General features: G+C 40.4%; 1 protein-coding gene across 8 annotated transcripts in view; it reads left to right on the plus strand.

Moving 5' to 3' along the window:
* Nucleotides 1-19,581, plus strand: part of HECTD4 (HECT domain E3 ubiquitin protein ligase 4) — a 156,288-nt gene that overhangs the window by 35,172 nt on the left and 101,535 nt on the right. For 7 of the 8 annotated variants that reach the window (XM_059677155.1, XM_059677157.1, XM_059677161.1 and 4 more), the window contains exons 2-7: nucleotides 4,666-5,183; nucleotides 8,277-8,366; nucleotides 10,429-10,559; nucleotides 12,857-12,965; nucleotides 14,335-14,473; nucleotides 17,379-17,549. In XM_059677155.1, coding sequence (XP_059533138.1) covers nucleotides 4,666-5,183; nucleotides 8,277-8,366; nucleotides 10,429-10,559; nucleotides 12,857-12,965; nucleotides 14,335-14,473; nucleotides 17,379-17,549 — 1,158 coding nt within the window. Of the gene's footprint in view, nucleotides 1-4,665; nucleotides 5,184-8,276; nucleotides 8,367-10,428; nucleotides 10,560-12,856; nucleotides 12,966-14,334; nucleotides 14,474-17,378; nucleotides 17,550-19,581 lie in introns of those variants that run through there. The other variant, XM_059677163.1, reaches the window with a different exon arrangement.

A 19,581-nucleotide genomic window follows, 5' to 3' on the forward strand; every position in this document is an offset into this window, starting at 1 on the left:
CCAGGACAAGATGGAACTTTCATGCAAAAGTTTGAATAGCGATTTCTTATATGTTGAATCCTTACAGTTCTAACAATCCTGCTATCGATAGCAGTTATAGGAAGGTCTGGGAAAAATCACCATTTCTTGGAGAAAGTTTGACAGCTGAGCCAAATAATCTGTGACAAATCAGGGTCTATTTCTAGTTTTGGCACCAAACTATGGGCTTAAACTTATGAATTAAAGTGTGAAACTTAATTCTGGTTATCAGTTAAGTTAAAGACCCTTTTTAAAAAGTTGTTGAAAGAGAATGTGAATGAACATATATTTCCAAGCTTGGATAAGGTCATATAACTTCAGGGTCTAATTTAATTAATAAGTGATCCACTCTTGATACAGGCTTTCATATTAGAGATAGAATTCTATCCTTCCACTCACAATTGATTTTACTTGGTTCACATGAGATCTTTCTGATTTTCTTTGAACTACCATATACAATTCAATTTGTCCATGATAGCCATCTATATAATGTGAAAAATGTTAGGAAAAGCTGTAGAAGGGTTTAAAAATTCACTCCAATGTTTGAGAGGGTTTTGTTATTCTATATCCTTTATTGGAAAGTTTTGTGTTGAGGTTGCAAGTCTGACCAGTTGGTCTGCTTTGAAATAATCCAGGTGTAAATGCCTTTTATGCTGATAGGTTCATATAATTAATTGAATGGGTTGATGTACCATACTAGGTAGTATAGTAATATAATTCATCTATTTGGAGCCTGAATGATCCTGAGATTTATTTATTTAAATATATTTTTATTGATTTTAGAGAGGAAGGGAGAGGGAGAGAGAGATAGAAACATCAATGAGAGAGAATCATTGATTGGCTGCCTCCTACACGCCCCCTACTGGGAATCGAGCCTGCAACCTGAGGAAGTGTGCCCTTGGCCAGAATCGAACCCGGGACCCTTCAGTACACAGGTCAACGCTCTATCCACCAAGCCAAACTGTCTAGGGCCTGAGTTTTAAATGTCATTTATTCTTGGAGAGTAAGAGGTTTTATTTTTCATTGATAGTTCCCACCATTTATGGTGGTCTTCTCCATCCCACCCACTACCCAGCCTTTTCTTCTAATCAGGAATATAATCAATCCTATGTTGAGATAAACTGCTTCCAAAGTACAACAGATGGAACTAAGAAGTGATTTAAATGCCCTATCTGGTTTGTGACTGTGGATAGAGTGTTAGCCTGTTGACTGAAGGGTCCCGGGTTTGATTCCGGTCAAGGGCACATGCCTGGGTTTCGGGCTAGATCCCCAGTAGGGGACATACAGGAGGCAGCTGATCAATGATTCTCTCATCGTTGATGTTTCTGACTCTCTCTTTCTTCCTCTATGAAATCAATAAAAAAATATTTTAAAATAGTGATTCAAGTACCATTTTCTTTAGTACTTGTGATTATACTTTGTCAGATATGTCCCCCAAACTGTAAATATATCTATTGTAGCACCATCTGATTACCAGTTATTTAAAGATAGTGTTTGCTTGTGAAAAACATCAGCTCTAGTTATGACTGCTTTTTTAGAAAATTGATTTGAGAAAGAAGAAAGAGAAACATCGATTTGTTGTTCCACTTTTTTATGCATTTATTGATAGATTCTTGTATGTGCCCTGACTGGGGATTAAACCTACAACCTGGGTATAATGGACAATGCTCTAAACAACAGAGCTACCCAGCCAGGCCTGGGCCATTACTGATTTTTAAAAATATAAGCTATTTAACTTATCACTATTGTTTCTTTTTTTTTTTTTTAAATACAGAACCCCACCGCCATGATTCTATTACCATAATTACCAGTGACATTTCAAACTTAAACAAGCGTGTTTTATAAAGTCCTATTATAGGGCACATACAGTTTTATACTGCTTTTTATTGCTGCTGTATGGCTAAATTTTTCATTATTGTATAATATTCCATTGTGATGCATATAATTTAATCAAAAACTTCTCCTTTAGACATTGAGATTGCTTCTACTTTTTCCACTATAATAAGACTGCAATGAACATCTTTGTACATTTTTTATTTCTCTAACATTTCTTTAGGGTAAATTTTTATTTTATTTATTTATTTTTATTTTCTCATTTAAAGTATTACAAATAGTAGTATATATGTCTCCTTTTTTAGGGTAAATTTTTAGAAATGGGATTACTTTCTATTTCTCTCAGAAGTAGGCTTAATATATCTTTTAGCTTTTTACTTAACCTTATTGGGGAATTTTATCTCTGCTCTTCTTATATCTCAGATTTGGTTGGAAAAGAATATTTTGCCTACCTTTTATTAGCTCTCCATGTGATTGTTGTTGTTTTAGCTTAAAAACATGTCATGTATGATAAAATTACAGTGAGGGTATGAGTTACTTTGAAAGTTATTTCCTTAATTGGGGTGACTTGAGCATTATCTCCAAAGTGACCCTTCCTTCTGATGAAGGGTGACAGGGATCTTCCCTTTTTCTTAAATAACTCTTCTCCCTTTTAAAGAAAAGAATATTAATTTTCTGATGACATTTTGGTATTTTATCTTCTTGGTCAAGAGCAGTTACTGAGGGCAGTGGTTTTATATGAGAACAAATCATTTAATATTCATAAGGACCAGAATAGATCCTCCAGAGCTGACTTACTAAAACCCTAAGGTATGATTTCTTTATAAAATGATTTTAGGCCATGACCTTCAAACTTTAGAAATTCTTAAAAAATGGCAGCATAGTGGACAGTTCTTAGTGTTCTAAAAGGGCCATTGAATTGCTGAGAAGTCTAATGGATTTCTGAAAGCATTGAGTGTGTGTTAGGTACTGCTAAATCAATACACATAACAGTCACTTAAGTGTGTGTATTATATAATATTTGGTTAATTATATTATATCTCATATTGTTTCAGAATGTCTTTCAGGTGGAATGCTAAAAATAAGCTGAAGTACTTATAAAAATAGAACCATCAGAAAAATGCAGAAGTATATTATATAGTTTTTTTAGCTACTCTTAATATTTGAAGTTAGCTATGGTTTCTGTCATACACATTATTTTATGAACAAGGAAATATCACATTTCAGAAGCATTTATGTTTGAGATTGATTAAAAAAAAATGAATAGCCGGGTTTAATGTTACCAAGTTGTTCTTTGATTCTTTTTATTTTTTATTTATTTTTACTTTTTAAAAATGTTTTCATGTGTCTCCTTTTAATCTTTTTTCTTAGAAAATTGGATCATATGTTTTATCCGTTGTCACATAATATCATATAGTTAATTATCCTTTGAAATAATGTTGCTGTGGCTATTAGTATTCCACCTGTGTTACACTTTAAATGTTTTCCTATTATAATTTGTTAGAAGTAATGCTACAGTAAATATTCTTGCATTTATATTTTTCTTTAAATGTATCATTGTGAGAAATTCCTAGGAGTAATGTTACTTACTAAAATATAAGAATATCCTCTCAGATTTAAGAAATTTGCCAAGATTATTATTTTTTGTAGTTACTGTGTATTTTTTAATGTGCTTTAATTCTTGAGTCTAATAAAAGCCTGTATTGAATTTTTTAGTAGTTGCTTCATATAACATAAGTAGAATGTCAGTGTACCTTAAGTAAAAATGTATATGGAGCACATAAATTTTATATCAAAGAGTTGTATTGGATGAAAATCACATAATCAATGTTGGAAAGCTTTTTAAAAAATGCAACATTTCTTTTTTAAAAAATATACTTCTTTATTGATTTCAGAGAGGAAGGGGGAGGAGAGAGAGATAGAAACATCAATGATGAGAGAGAACCATTGATTGGTTGCCTCCTGAATGCCCCCACTGGGGATCCAGCCCGCAACCCAGGCATGTGCCCTTGGCCGGAATCGAACCTGGGACCCTTCAGTCTGCAGGGTGACACTTTATCCACTGAGCCAAGCTGGCTAGGGTGCAACAACATTTCTTATTTGCTTAGATGTTCATAACTGGGAAGGTAATAAAATTTAAAGTTGTGATTTTTTTTTTTTAATCATTCAAATATATCTCAATCTTTGGTTGTTGATCATCATGGTGGAAGCTGATTGCTGATTTTTTGAAAAAAGAAAAAAGGGCCCATTCGGTGTGACTCAGTGGGTTGAGTGTTAACCTTGGATCGATTCCAGGTCAGGGCACATACCTGGGTTGTGGGCTTGATCCCCAGTGTGGGGCATGCAGGAGGCAGCCGATCATCATTGATGTTTCTATCTCTCTCTCCCTCTCACTTCCTCCCTGAAATCAATAAAAATATTTTTTTAAAATAAAAGGAAAAAAGGGCAGTCTAATTTACTTGGATATGATTATAGCTTCAAGGTATATGATTGCCCTTGAAAAGTGATAATTTTTTAAGGAACTTGTGTTATTTTATCAATTGCCAGGTGAAAAATAACCAGAAGGGTAATTTGTGTTTGATGAATCTTGATAAAAGGTAGGGAAATAATTTTGTATGACTTGATGGTGAAGAACATTGGGTGGTTGGGTATCATCTGTACAGTAAGGTTGCAGGTTCCATTCCTGGTCAGGGCATATACTCAGATTGCAGGTTTGATCCCTGGTCAGGGCACATATGGGAGGCAACCAATCCATAGATGAAAGCAATGGTGAAAGCAGTACATAACTGTTTCTCTATTGTTTCTTTTTTTTAGATTTTAACATTTGAGACCAAGAACCCGATGGAATTAGCAGAACGTTTGCGCTCTGTCTGTGGGAATCAGAGCAATGCCTATGCCCGCCTGCTGGAATACCGCCTGAATGCCTTGCGAGGACTGTGGAATGCCCAGCGCCAGCTGGCCTTGGAAGAACAGCATGAAAGGGAAAGTTCGGGTGATGAAGAAACATTGGCCCTGCTCAAACGCCAGGGCTTGTTGCAGCAACCCGAGCAAGCTCCCTTCACATCCCGGATGGGGCTCCTGCTGGTCTTCCCCCTTATTCAGTCTCAGAGCAGAACAGACCCCTCTCTCTGTAACATTACTGCTGAGGTGCTATTGAACTGCCTTCGCGACTGCCAGCCTTTGAGCTTGACCAAGGAGCCTGCTGACTGTCTCAATGGAATTGAAACTTTGCTGTGCTCTTGGCTAGAGGAAACTTCTGACACAGGCCGACACATCCCTCATAAGCAAAAAGAAAATGCTGCTGCTGCCCTGGTGGCTTTGGCATGTGCCAGGTAAGGAAATCAGATGTACCACTTGGTGACCTTGTGACACTGCCGCTGCCTGGGTTGGGTGAGTGAATCAGAGGGCAAGCATATTTGATGGGAGTCTTAGCATTCAGAAGTCCTCCTCTGTCTTCAGTATTGAATTTCATGGCCTTGACAGGACATAAGATGCTTTCTCACCAAAACTTGGCACCAGCAACCTGAGCTGGAACCCAAGTTCAAGTTTTTGCTTCCTGCTATACCATGATAACAGCTTAAACAGCTAGAAATGGAGAATCAACCCTTGCCATTATCTACTCACCCCTGAGATGATTAGTGTTTTCCATCAGGTAGTTCGTGGCAGGTGTTCTATCTGTGTTTCTTCTGGAAGGACAGTTAAAAGTTTGTGGAGCTTTAAAAAATGCTTTTTATGTGTATTTATAAGGAATGCATTAGCAGGCGAGTGGGTTTTTACTCACCTGGACTCAGTCACACTGTCTTGGTCACAAATTATATTTTTGGACCCTGATGTTTGCCTCCATCATTTAATGAAAGAGCTCTCTGTATATATCAAGATTTACTAGTGTGCTGTTCTTTGTGTGTAAGTTGATGTTATTGACCCACTGTCAATAGGAAAAGTGCTTGGGGTTACTTTTCTGGGAGAAGATTTCTACATTCTCCTGCCCAGTAGCCTGTATGATCACTGGCACACAATTGTGAGAAAAAAGGTTCACTACCCTTGCTTTCCTCTAAGCTAGTTGGCTAGAGACCATGGGGTCTGACAGATTAGTCACATTTGTCCCTCTTCTTCAGAATTTTTTTGATTGAGTTCTTCTTTTATTTTTTTAAAGCCAAGAGTATGTGAGAAAATTCTTCTTGGAGAATTATGAAGTTCTTAGCAAGGTTTACATGAGAGTGAGAGGGGCAGACAGCTAGCAACAAATACATGTGTAAGATAATTTCAGAGAAGGATAGTCACTGTAAGTGAACAAATCAGGCTATTTTGATAGAGAATGGCTAAGTGGAGGTGGGGACAGCATTAGCTAATGATACCAGGAAGGACTGCTGGAAAGGTGACATTTGAACTGAGGCCTGCATGGTGAGGAAGAGTCAGCCACGCAACAAATCCAGTGACAGAGTTCCAGGCAAGAGGAGCAGCAGTGGCATGACTCTGATGCTCTCTGTGTTTCAGGGAGTGAAGGGACAGCAAAGTGAGCAGGGTAGTAGGAAGGCAATGGTAGAAGGAGAGGAGCAGGAGATGAGGTTTGCAGATCATGTAGTGGCTTAGGAGCCATGGGAGGAATTTTTTCTTAAAATCTGAGAGTCTAGCAAGTAAATAATACCTTATGGCTGGTTTTAAATGTTCCAGTGTGCTTTTGCCCTTTTATTTTTTTAACCTCACTGCACCCCAGGGAGGAATCCGGCCCTATTGGACAGATGAAGCAGTAAAAATCCATAGGAGTTAGGTGACAGGACTGAGATGGTATAGTTCAGGGGTCCTCAAACTACGGCCCGTGGGCCACATGCAAATAGAAATATTGTATTTGTTCCCGTTTTGTTTTTTTACTTCAAAATAAGATATGTGCAGTGTGCATAGGAATTTGTTCATAGTTTTTTTTTAAACTGTAGTCCGGCCCTCCAACTGTCTGAGGAACAGTGAACTGGCCCTCTATTTAAAAAGTTTGAGGACCCCTGGTATAGTTAGTGAGTCAAAGCCAGGTTTCAGAGCCATGTGTCCTGACTCCCAACTTGTGTTTTTATACTCTATTAGAGGCCCGATGCACGAAGTTCATGCAAGAGTAGGCCTTCCTTCCCCCGGCTGTCGGCAACGGCTTCCCTCTGGCACCCATGACCCGGGCTTCCCTCGCAGCCCTGGCTTTGTCCGGAAGGTGGTCCGGAAGGACATCCAGCCTAATTAGCATATTATGCTTTTATTATTATAGATCTGTGGCCTCCCTGTCTTATACTAGTCTTTATTTTTGTTTTAAATTTTTTAAAAAATATTTTTATTGATTCCAGAGAGGAAAGGAGAGGGAGAGAGAGACAGAAACATCAATGATGAAAGAACCATTGATCGGCTGCCTCCCGCACACTCCCCACTGGGGATTGAGCCCACAACCTGGGCAGGTGTCCTTGACTAGAATCGAACCTGGGACCTTTTAGTCCACAGGTCGACATTCTATCCACTGAGTCAAACTGGCTAGGGCTAGTCTTGTATTTTGATTCTTTGGTTTTATACTCTATCTGCTGCCTCTCTGTCATATACTGGTTTTTGGTTTTGATTCTTTTGATAGTGAAAGGGGCAATTAAGAGGAGGACTCTATGCCTACTCAGTCCAGCATTAGGTATTCCATTTCTTTGGGGTTTAGGCATGTGATACCTAGCAATTAAAGCCTTGGCTAAGAGAATAAGGCAGCAATCCGAAGTTACCCATCTGTTACAGGCAATCATTTAGATCAGGAAATGTTCTTGTGGTGATTTATACTTGGGATCTAGCCACGTAAGTCTTGTGCACCTTAATAGCACCTTCTTTTAGATCCTGCTGATCATATTAGGGACTTCCCAGAGCCTCCAACCTTGGGAACCAACAGGAAATCAGGTAGTGGTGACCTCTGAAGTATTATAGTCACAGCAAGGGAAGCTGTCAGTACAAAGTAGTAATTATTTAAATATATTCCTTTTTTGATATGATGGGCTTCAATGAGATGTATGTAAAGTGGATGAACCTAAGAAAGACATTAAAAACTTAATTCTGGAAATAGTGTTAAACTTTAAATATAACCTCCTCCTATGAAATCTCTCCTCTAGACTAGAAAATTTCTTGATGAAAATAGTATCCAAGAATAATAGTCACATGGTCTTTGTACTGAGCCTTATGTTTTGAACTTTTGTGTTAGGGGAAATTATCTACCTTTACAAATGCAGGAACATTATAATTGACTGTTCAGATCATGCCACTCACATACTAAGTAAGTATATGTACTTTGTACAACACATATGATTGACATAAGCAGATAGACACATTTGGAACTGTTCCCATTTGGTTAATAAAATTAACATTAACAACCTTTTTATTTAACTTTTCAATTTTGATGATTTTCTATTCCCTCCTTTTATTTTTAGGGGATCATTGAAAACTTTTGTCCATACAGTCCATCTATTACAGAAACAGACTGATCTAGGGTCCCTGCCTGTAGCCGATGTGCTGTATAGGTGAGTTGTCACTTTGGATCCTTACCCTTCTTCTACACAAGGGATATTGTTTATAAGGTATCTTTTAATAAGTAGATTGCTAGACTCTTTAACTATTCATATATTTTTGTGGCTTTGTTTTTAATTGTCTTACGCCTTATAATGACATAATTTACAATTTTGTGTTGATCACCTATTCTCTACTTTAATCCTAATGAGCTGGCAGAATCACACACATATATAGTAAATGGATAGCTGTTCAAGACAATCCTGAATTATAACTTAGTCTGACTTAAAGGATTCACAAAGTTTGCTGCTTTTTATTGATTTCAGAGATGGAGGGAGAGGGAGAGAGAGACAGAAACATCAGTTCAGCTGCCTCCTGCATGCCCCCTACTGGGGATCAAGCCCGAAACCCAGACATGTCCCCTTGACTGGAATTGAACCCGGGACCCTTCAGTCTGCAGGCCGACACTCTATCCACTGAGCCAAACCAGCTAGGGCTCATTCATAATCTTATTACCCAAGATAACCACTCCTAATGTTTTGGTATATGTGTTTCCCAATTCACATCTGCCTCTCTCTCTCTCTCTTTCTCTCTCTCTCTCTCTCTCTCTCTCTTATATATATACTAGAGGCCCGGTGCACAAAAATTTGTGCACTCGGGGGGGAAGGGGGGTCCCTCAGCCTGGCCTGTGCCCTCTAGCAGTCTGGGACCCCTCGGGAGATAACGACCTGCTGGCTTAGGCCTGCTCCCGGGTGGCAGAGGGCAGGCCCAATCCCTAGGTGCAGCCCCTGGTCGGGCTCAGAGCAGGGCTGATTGGGGAGTTGGGGCGCCGCCCCCTGTCACACTCAAGGCAGGGTCGATGGGGAGGTTGTGGAGCAACCCCCTGTCACACACAGAGCAGGGCCCATCAGGGGGGTTGGGGCTCTGTACCCTGTCACGCACAGAGCAGGGCCCATCAGGGGGTTGGGGTGCTGCCCTCTATCACCCACAGAGCAGGGCGGATCAGGGGGTTGGGGCGCCGCCACTCTCACACTCAGGGCAGGGCCGAGGGGGAGGTTATGGCTCTACCCCGTCACACACAGAGCAGGGCCCGTGGGGGGGGGGGGAGCTCCCCCGTATCAGGCACAGAGCAGGGTGGATAGGGAGGTTGTGGCCCTGCCCCCTGTCACACACAGAGCCGCAGGGCGATCAGGGGGTTTGGGTGCTGCCCCCTGTCACGCTGATTCCAGTGCCGGGAGGCCTCACGGCTCCGCTGATCCCGGTTCTGGGAGGCATATTACCCTTTTACTATATAGGGTAGAGGCCTGGTGCATGGGTGGGGCTGGCTGGTTTGCCCTGAAGGGTGTCCTGGATCAGGGTGGGGGTCCCCACTGGGGTGCCTGGCCAGTCTGGGTGAGGGGCTGAGGGCTGTTTTCAGGCTGGGGGTGACTGAACTCCCAAACGCTCCTTTTTTCCTTTTTTTTTTTTTTTTTTTTTAATTCTGGGCCAGCTTTAGCTTGAGGCTTGGCTCCAGCTCTTAGGCCTCCGGCTGAAAGTAGGTTTCTGGCCTTTGCTTACAATGTTGCGAATCTGCTGGCTGAAGTTGGGCGTATTTGTTACAGAGTTTCTTAAACTGCCTGCTCAGAGGCAGCAGCAGGCGGGGAACGCTGGTTTCCTCCGTCACTGAGGCAACCAAGCCTCATGTTAGTTTCAAGCTGCCTGGCTGCCCGCCGCCATCTTGGCTGACAGTTAATTTGCATATCTCGCTGATTAGCCAATGAAAAGGGTATCGGTCGTACGCCAATTACCATGTTTCTCTTTTATTAGATAGGATATATATATATATATATATATATATATATATATATATATATCATATATACATTTTACACACAGCTGTAATTCTATCATAACATTTCTAAAAGCACTGCTTTGTAAATTTTAAATATAAAAATATAATGTGAATTTCATTTCAGATGTATAGTGTCTTTGTAAATCTGTTATAGTTTTCTGCTTTTTGAGATTAAATATCTTTTTTATTTTCTTGCCAAAATGGATAGTTTTGGTGTGTTTGTGATTCTCCATTTCCCTTTTTAGGCTGTTGCTTTTGGAAGGGGGGCCTGGATCCCCCTCCTGTTTGCTTGGTGGCAAACACATAGTGTCATGGGGCTATGAAGACATGTTGCCTGCACCAGATAGCAACACTGGCTCCAGTTCTGAAAATAAAGGTAATGTATGGGTTTTGATCCTCTGATTGAAATTAAGATGTGAAAAGAATGGTTTAAGATAATTGTGGCAAACAGTTTAGATATAAGTCTGTGTTCCTTTTAATTAAAGAGCTCAGGATTCCTATACAGTGTGTTCATTGTCTGCTTTATCGGTCACAGTATAATAAAAGCTGATACTCAGTGAGGTAAGAAAATGGATAGGCTTTACTAGCGCCAGGAAAAGGTATCATCCATACACTTCTGCCAAAGAGGCATACATTACTTAAATTGGTTCCTGGGCATTTGAGTTTGGGCATGGGAGCCTTAAGTTGAATTTTTATGTCCGTGAATAGAGTATCAGGTCTTTCTGCCTGATACTGTTTCTTTTAGTAATTTATTGTGTGTGTGTTAATGAACCCTCTCATCCTAAAAGTAAAACAATGAGCTTGTTCAAGGGAGCATGAATTGTTAAGTATCTTTTTTAAACAAAGTAGGCTGGATTAAAATGTTTTTACAGTTTCACAAGTATTACATATCAGTTTATTCTGTGACCTCAGTGAAAATGGCAGAAGCTCTCTTAATTGACTGCATCTAACTGACTTGTCGTTGAATTTGGCCTCTCTGTTTACTGGGTAGACATGCTGTCCAGTACCCTGGCACACCCATGCTGCTCTCCTGTGGAGTTCCTGGCCTGCCAGGAGTCCACATTATTCCCAGACCTGTTTGTTATTGTAATAGGTACTTGTTATTGTGATTATATCGTTAAACATTACCGTACCAATAAATAGGAGTTTTACAAATAATTACCCACTTTAACTCTTTGTTTTTTAAGGAACCACTAGGTACAAATTACACTTGTCTCAGGTTTAGTATACCGAATTTTTAAGATAACAGCATACTCAGTACTAATTTGAGTACAGTGACATTGGATTCCCCTAAAATGACAAGTAGTAGACAAACTCCACTTATATATAGTGAGTGGAATGATTATGAAAATAAACACTGAAGGACTTATTTATATGCTTTTTAAAGACTCTCTTTATAAGTAAACCATTTACTATCATATAGAGATACAGTGTTTATCTTAGGGGAAGATATAGCTAACAGGAAACATAGTTGCTGTTTTTATTATTTATTTATTTATTTATTTATTTATTTATTTATTTATTTATTTATTTATATTGTATTGATTTTTTACAGAGAGGAAGGGAGAGAGATAGAGAGTTAGAAACATCGATCAGCCGCCTCCTGCACACCTCCTACTGGGGATGTGCCCGCAACCAAGGTACATGCCCTTGACGGGAATCGAACCTGGGACCTTTCAGTCCGCACGTTGACACTCTATCCACTGAGCCAAACCGTTTACGGCAGTTGCTGTTTTTAAATAGAAGAGCACTTTTGTGCTGTGTTGCTCCAGAAATTAAAATTAGGATCTCTGGGTGGAAAAGCCAAAGAAGCGGATTTTAGTTGAATGTATATTATTAGTATGTGAGAATAATATCATATACCATTATGGAACACTGGCTTTGAACTAGGTTGCAATATGGGTGTTTACCTGTGTTATCTCATTTAACCTTCATAGTAATTCTTGAGGTACACATTATCCTCATATTATGGACAAAGAAACTGAAGTTCAAAGAGGCCCAAGGTCAATTAGTAAGTGCTCAGAGCTCTTAAAAGCTCACGCCTTCTTTTACTACAAAATCATATCGTATCCTTAGTTATTTCAGATTAGAATTAGGAATGTGTAAATTGGACTCAGTATTTTTGCTATCCCAAAAAAGAAAAAAACATTTGGCAGGCAGGACCAGGTTTTCCTGCTAGTAACTATCTGACCTCCTTCCCTGATCTTGGTCCCTGACCCTACATGCATTTTGGATGTTTGCTGTGGGGGTTCTAGCCATCTTCCCTGGAAGTCACATCGAAGCACTTATTTTAGAAGTGGGAGATTATCTTTCACTCAGCCTCCTCTAAAGAAAAAGCACGTTTATAATCTCATTAGAAAAGCATTTAGCCCTAGCTGGTTGGACTCAGTGGAGGGAGCGTTGGCCTGCGGACCAAAGGGTCCCAGGTTCAATTCCGGTCAAGGGCACATACCTTGGTTTCAGGCTCCTCCTGGCCTGAGCCCTGGTCAGGGTGCTTGCAGGAGGCAACCTGTCGATGTGTTTCTTCACATCGATGTTTCTCTCTGTCTTTCCCTCTTTCTTTCACTCTCTGTAAAAGGTCACCGGAAAAATATTCTTGGGTGAGGATTAACAAAGACAAAACAAAAGAAAAAGAAAAGCATTTATATAATTTACCTATAAAAAATGTTTCAGATGCTGACTTGGGACGCTGTCTCACTGCAGACGGTCTTTACCTGTATACTACTAACTCAGTTGGAAGAGGAGTGAGCAAACTGGGCTCTGGATTACATGGTACTCTCAGGTGAGTTGCATGGAATGTGCTGAATTATTTGGCTGGAACATTTCCTCCTTATGTAATCCTCTGTGAAGAAAACATGGGGGCGCATGCTGCCTCTCCATAGACTGACTAATAATAAGTCTGAACACATTCATGTGATTCTGGTTTTCTGTTATTGTCACCGACCCCTCTCATTCTGCTTGTGCATTTCAGCTTTGCTTTGACTCTAAAGAGTCTGGTAGCCCTAGGGTCATTGTTTTAACCAGATGTTCCTCTATGATTAGAATTACTATAATATTAGTTTCTTCTCCATGTTGATAGGTGGACAATAGTTTAGTTTCTTTGTCCTTGGATTTGATCTTGGATTAGTAGTGATTTTCAGTTGGGATGTAATATCTATGAATTGCTGACAAAAGAAATCACTGTTGAGATCCTTTTATATATTTAACTAGGGGCCCAGTGCACGAATTCATGCACCTTGAAAGGAACTGTGGGCTGTGAGGCTGCGGTGGGCACAGGCGTCTTGACCCATCCTCCACGCCCCCACCCGGCCCCTCCTGCTGTGACCCCCAGTCCTCTCTCTGCCGACAGCCCTGCTTCCTCCGCAGCCACTCCCATGCGCTGATGGCGTTGGCCCCACTTACACCCACTGACAGCACAGAGCGATTGGGGCTGTTGCCAGCAGCAAGTGCAAGCGGCACCGGTGCTATCAGCAGGTGCAAGGGGCAGCTGCTGCCCTGATCGCCCCTAAGGATCAGGGAGAGGTGGAGAAGCCCTCAGGGATGATTGGGGCCGGCAGCCGCCACTCACACCCGCTGATGGTGCCGAGCAATTGGGACTGGCACTGGGTGCCAGCAGCAGGTGCAAGTGCTGGGCAGGACCACGGTGTGTGGGAGCAAAGAATTTTCAGTAACTACCAGAGGCTTTCCCCATGACAGTGACCAGCGCCCCACCTTGGTCTGGCGCCCCCACTCACTTGCTCCACCATCCCGCCACGGCCAACACCCACCATGTTCCACCCTCTGCCGCCTGCTGCGGACGCCCGTCATGTTCCGCACACCCCCCCCCCTGGTGGTCAGCGCACGTCATAGCAACCTGTTCGGTGGTTCTGCCCTTCAGTCTATTTGCATATTAGGATTTTATGTATATAGATTAGACCTTTTCTCCAACATATTTTCTCTTCGCAAGTTTGTTGTGAAAAGTTAATATTTACCCTAGTTTTGCTGTCCAAAAGCTAATGTAATATATTCACTCACCTTCAAATTGTTTGCATACTTAGCCATTTAAAAACATTAGGTTTTTAAAACATTAAACATTCAGGAAAATGTTTCTGTCTGTTGTGGCTTCAGACCCAGCTGGGCGACCCAACCTAAGTACCTTTCTTTTCCTACAGAGGTTTTGTGTACTGCCGGAACGAGGAGCTGGAACCGGGATGGGTTGCTTTCGGCAGCGGCAGTCTTCTCCACCGGCCTGTATCTTTTGATAATAAACCTCACTCCCTTTTCCAGGTCATTGACCAGAATACCCTTCAGGTAAACAGAAAACCAAGGCATTGTCTTTACATTTTGGAGACAGTAAGGGAAGTTCTTCAGAAGTAATAACACAGTTGATGTAATTTCCTGCCAGAGTGCATCCTTTCAATTGTCATTGTACGGGCATTCTGTTTTTGGTTTTTGTGTGTGTTTTTTGTCTAGTGTCTAGACTTTTCTCACATGGTTTGAGTGAATGTGCTCCCTAAGAGTTTCTAAGGCCAGTAACAAACTTTTCTTTATCATTAAAAAAAATTTCTAGCCCTAGCCGGTTTGGCTCAGTGGATAGAACGTCAGCCTGCGGACTGAAGGGTCCCAGGTTCAATTCTGGCCAAGGGCACATGCCCAGATTGCGGGCTTGATCCCCAGTCAGGGGCATGCAGGAGGCAGCCAATCAGTGATTCTCTTTTATCGTTGATGTTTCTATCTCTCTCTCCCTCTTCCTTCCTCTCTGAAATCAATAAAGAAATATATTTTTAAAAAAAATTTCTAGAGAATCAGAGATGGTATAAATACCAGCTGCTGCTTCTCCTCCTCTGCCTGGTCTTCTTCCTCCTTGTTCTTCTTCTTTTTCTCCTCTCCTTTTTCTTCTTCTTATTGCCAGATCTGTTCTGGGACATCATTTCCCTATTCAATTCTAAACAACCTTTCTGAGGGAATGGGAGCTTTAAAATGAGTTTAGATAGAGTCGTTGTGTGAGATGGATTTAGAGCTCATCTTTATTGCTCTAATAGCACTCTAGCAAAGCACTTGCTGCATCATACCGAAATTACCTGCTCTTGTGTCTAATCCTCCCCAAGACCGTCCACACCTTTAGGGCCAGAGCCTGTCTTACTCATCTTTGTGTCCCTATAATGTAGTATGTGTGCCTAGCATGTGATTGATGATGATAAAGTACAATGTCTGTGTACCAGGCCCTGATCTAGGCAATTTACATACACTTGTGAGGTGTAATTATGGTAGTGTCATCATAAACATAAGGCAAATGATGCTAAGCACATTGCAAGCAGTCAGTAAGTGCTTATTGTTGAACTAGGTGTTTAGCACGTGACATCGTGCAAGACCCAGACCCCAAACCCGCCCTTCATGAGCCGTAGGCCCCGCCTCCACCGCGCCAGCTGCGCGAGCCCTACCAGCCCCGTGCAAGCCCCACCTCACCACGCAAGCCACGAGTCCTGGCCCACGAGAGGTGCTCCATGCACCTCCTGGTGACCAGTTGTTTGGTCATTCTGCTGTTACGGTGTCACGACCACAGGCCTTTTATGATATAGACAGAGGACTGTAGCTCACAGAGGTTAAGTAATTTGCCAAAGGCCATACAGTTATGGCAACATAAGAACTTGAATGCATGGTTCTCAGCTCTAAAATTTGAGTTCTTTATGCCATAACTTTCTGCCTTTCAACCAAAATTGAACTGGATGGTTAGAGTTCTCATCTGTGGAGTGGTTGCCCTGTCAGTAATTACATCTAGAACTTAAGTGGGATGGTGTGTCTCTCTGTCTGTCACTCAGTTATGACTTTTCTGGAGAACAGAGACTGAATCTTGTTCACCTTTGTGTCTCCAAAGCACATAGTAGGTGCTCGATAATTGTTAGATGAATAAAGTGAACACATTAACAAATAGATGCCCAATTGCCTTCGTTTCTTATCACTAATGCATACAGATGAGAATATCTCCTATATTTGTTTGAAATCTTGGAACATGGTTCACATTTGAAGTGATATCAGTGTCCCCTGTGTTGTTGCAAAAACTCTGATGTTGTCCAAGAAAGCAGTGTTGTCACTAACCGGATACGTGCATCAGAGCAATTTGGGCCAATCAGTAGCTGTCAACTTTCTAAATTTTCTAGCACAATAAGTTTCAAAGTCTGGTTACAGCAATTAAATGACTTTAACTTTTGATGTAGACAAAACAGACCTGGAAAAAATTCATATGAAATTAGTTCAGGGTTCAAAAGTAATCTTAGGAAAACTAGTGACTCACCCAGAGGTGGAGCAACTGAAAATTGTTCTTACTGTACCCTGAAGGCATCTGATCTTCTCTAATTATGTTTATTTTGGGATTTTCAGTTCGGCTCCTACTCTTGGATTTTTTAAAAACCAAGTCAGCAGTTTTCTTAGTTTTCTCTCATATTAAATGCTTTTCTCTGGCAGTAAAAATTAGTATGTAACTTCACATTTAATGTGAAATGATGCAAAACTATTCATTATGCTGAAACCAAAGGATGTTTACTAGGTAGTATTAGAAATACATGCCTTCATGTCTAATAGAGAGTATTGGTGTTTGTCTGTTTCCTCCTGATGGACTTGGTGAATTTCAATAGCCCTCATGTGCTAAGTTAGGATCTTGCATGTGCCTTCATTTTTTTAAAACTTTTTTCTCTTTCCCCCTTCTCCCTATTCTCTGCTTTCCCTTTTGCCTTCCTTTTGCCTTTTCTTTTTTTCTTCCTTCCATATTTATTAAATAACTTTGAGCTAGACTTTGAATTAGGTGCTGAGGATATAAAGATTAATAAGATATAGTTCATATCTTTTGAATATAATTAATAGTCTTAAATTCATTTACTAAGAACATTTCAGGAAGTACTGTTTTTCTAAAACTTTGTTTTTAATAAATGTTTGATAAAACACGCATAGCAGAGTCAAAGTGTTTAGTAAATAAATTTTTAAAAATGTAATTTGAATTAATCTCAAGAATCTTTTTATCTGTTGCATGGACAGTTGTATGAACTTTTATCTTTTTGTCATGTAATTTTCATATATTATTCTTAGAGATAAATATCAGGTTTATTTTGCTCAGAAAGCTTATTGACTTCTCATCTTGGAATTAATAATATTAATGATGAACTGATAGAATTAATCAGAATTTATGTCACACTGATGAAGTTTTCCTTCTATTTGTGTCCAGGTATGCCAGGTGGTACCAATGCCAGCTAATCATCTCCCTGTTGGCAGCACCATGAGCACCGTGCACCTTTCTTCAGATGGCACTTACTTCTATTGGATCTGGTCTCCTGCCAGCCTGAATGAGAAAACACCTAAGGGACATTCTGTCTTCATGGACATTTTTGAACTTGTGGTAAGTTTTACTTTCTTACCCTGTGTGTTTAGAGACATTTCTATTTGCTTTCTTTTTATATTGGTTGACAAAGGACCTAAGAAACTTGGAGTATGTACAAGGTGTTCTCTCTTGCCTCAAAATTGATTTTTCTCTGGGATATCTTTGAAGGTTTCTTTGTTTGGAGTTGTATGGCCAAATAAAGCCTAGCTTTCTGAAGGCCAATTTGGCAAGAGAATGGAGATAACAGTAGTTAATGTGTAAATTGTGGAGTTTTTAAGTCGAAATGCTCAGGGGGCTTGTTGGAAATGTGGAACTAAATTGCAATAATAAGATTGGGTCTATTGATAGGTTTTGAAAGTCCCTAAAAAAGATGACAATTAAAATTGTGAGAAGACAATTATTTATTCATTAGATATTAACAGGCTGCCTACTGAGCCAGGCAGTGTTTTATATGGATGGTGGGAATTCAGTGATGGGCAAGGTGGATAGGATCCTTGCTCAAATGGAGCTTGTATTCTGGCTGGTTGGGTGGGTTGGGATAGTGATGGTGGAAAGAAAAAAAGAAAAGAAAAAGACAAAAACTATAAACAAGTGAGCAAATAAGTAGGTAAGATAATTTTAGGCAGTGAAGAAAAAGTTGTAGTTAACCAGATGAAGAAGTTCAGTAGTAAGGTAGGGAACATTCAAGGAAGAGGAGACCACAAGTGCAAAGGCTCTGTGGCAGGAGCGAGCATGGATGTTTCAGGAAATGACAGTGAGCTACAGTGGCTGGAATGCAGAGAGAGTGGCTGGGCTGCAGAGAGGAGAGCTTGGCGCAAGAAGAGGCCGGGGACCACGGCAGATCTGCACTATCCAGTGTGGTAGCCTGTAGCCACACCTGGCTGTTTAAATCTATATTAATCAGAATTAAATAAATTTAAAACTTTAGTTGCTCAGTTGCATTAACCACATTTATAGTACTCAGTAGCCATTGTGAACTGACAGAATGGCTAGTGGTCACCATATCGAACAGCAAAGACATAGAACATTTCCATCATCGAAGACAGTTCTATTGGACAGTACTTATCTAGATTGTATTTGCAAAGACTTATAAAGGGAAAATTGCTCAAGCAGGTCTGTGACCAAACCTTTTTTCATGATGTGTTTTACAGCCTCCTTCTGGGAAGAAATTAGCATTCCTAAAAATAAAACAAACATTGAAGCCATTTTCTAATGAATTTTAATAGGGTTAAAACTTGGGAAACCAGTCATCCATCCTGCCAGCTAACAGTTAGTCAGTCAGGAATCTAGTAGCCTTTTACCAGACATTCTTTCCCAACTGGTTTCTCAGTATTTCTCTAATTCTTATCTTTTCTTGTCAAATGTCTCTGCCGGAGTGAAAGTTTGCATTGATCTGCTAGAGATTGTACTGCTTGAACCTGTGTTCAGAATTAAATTGTCAGAAAATCTGTTTTGTTTTGTTTTGCTTATTTTAAACAGACTTACTAGCTGGTTAAAGGACTTAGGTTTTTATCCTAAGTGTAATGGGAACACATTGAAGAATTCTCCCTTTCCCTGATATGCTTTTGTTAAATTAAAAGAAAAAATTGTATTCAAAGAAGTACGTGTGCATGGATTAAAACTTTGGGTAGCATATCCAGATTCATACTGAGAAGTGAGAGTCCTTTACCCCATCCCCTGCCAGCGCTGGTTTCAGTATTTTGTTCTTTGTATCTCCCAGTAAATGGCTTACACTGCTGTTTCTTGACTATGAACTCCATATATTGTATGTTGACTTCTTTTTGCTGTGATAGATGAGGCTTTGGCTTAGTTTTTACTCTTTTCTTATTCTTTCTAATGTATTTACTTCATTCATTTTAAAAAATATGTATTTTTATTGATTTCAGAGAGGAAGGGAGAGGGAGAGAGAGAGAGAAGCATCAATGATGAGAGAGAATCGTTGATTGGCTGCTTCCTGCACCCCCGACACTGGTGATTGAACCGGCAACCCCAGCATGTGCCCTGACCAGGAATCCAACCATGACCTCCTGGTTCATAGGTTGATGCCCAA

The sequence above is a fragment of the Myotis daubentonii genome, chromosome 19, assembly GCF_963259705.1.
Source record: "Myotis daubentonii chromosome 19, mMyoDau2.1, whole genome shotgun sequence".
NCBI classification, from domain to species: domain Eukaryota; kingdom Metazoa; phylum Chordata; class Mammalia; order Chiroptera; family Vespertilionidae; genus Myotis; species Myotis daubentonii.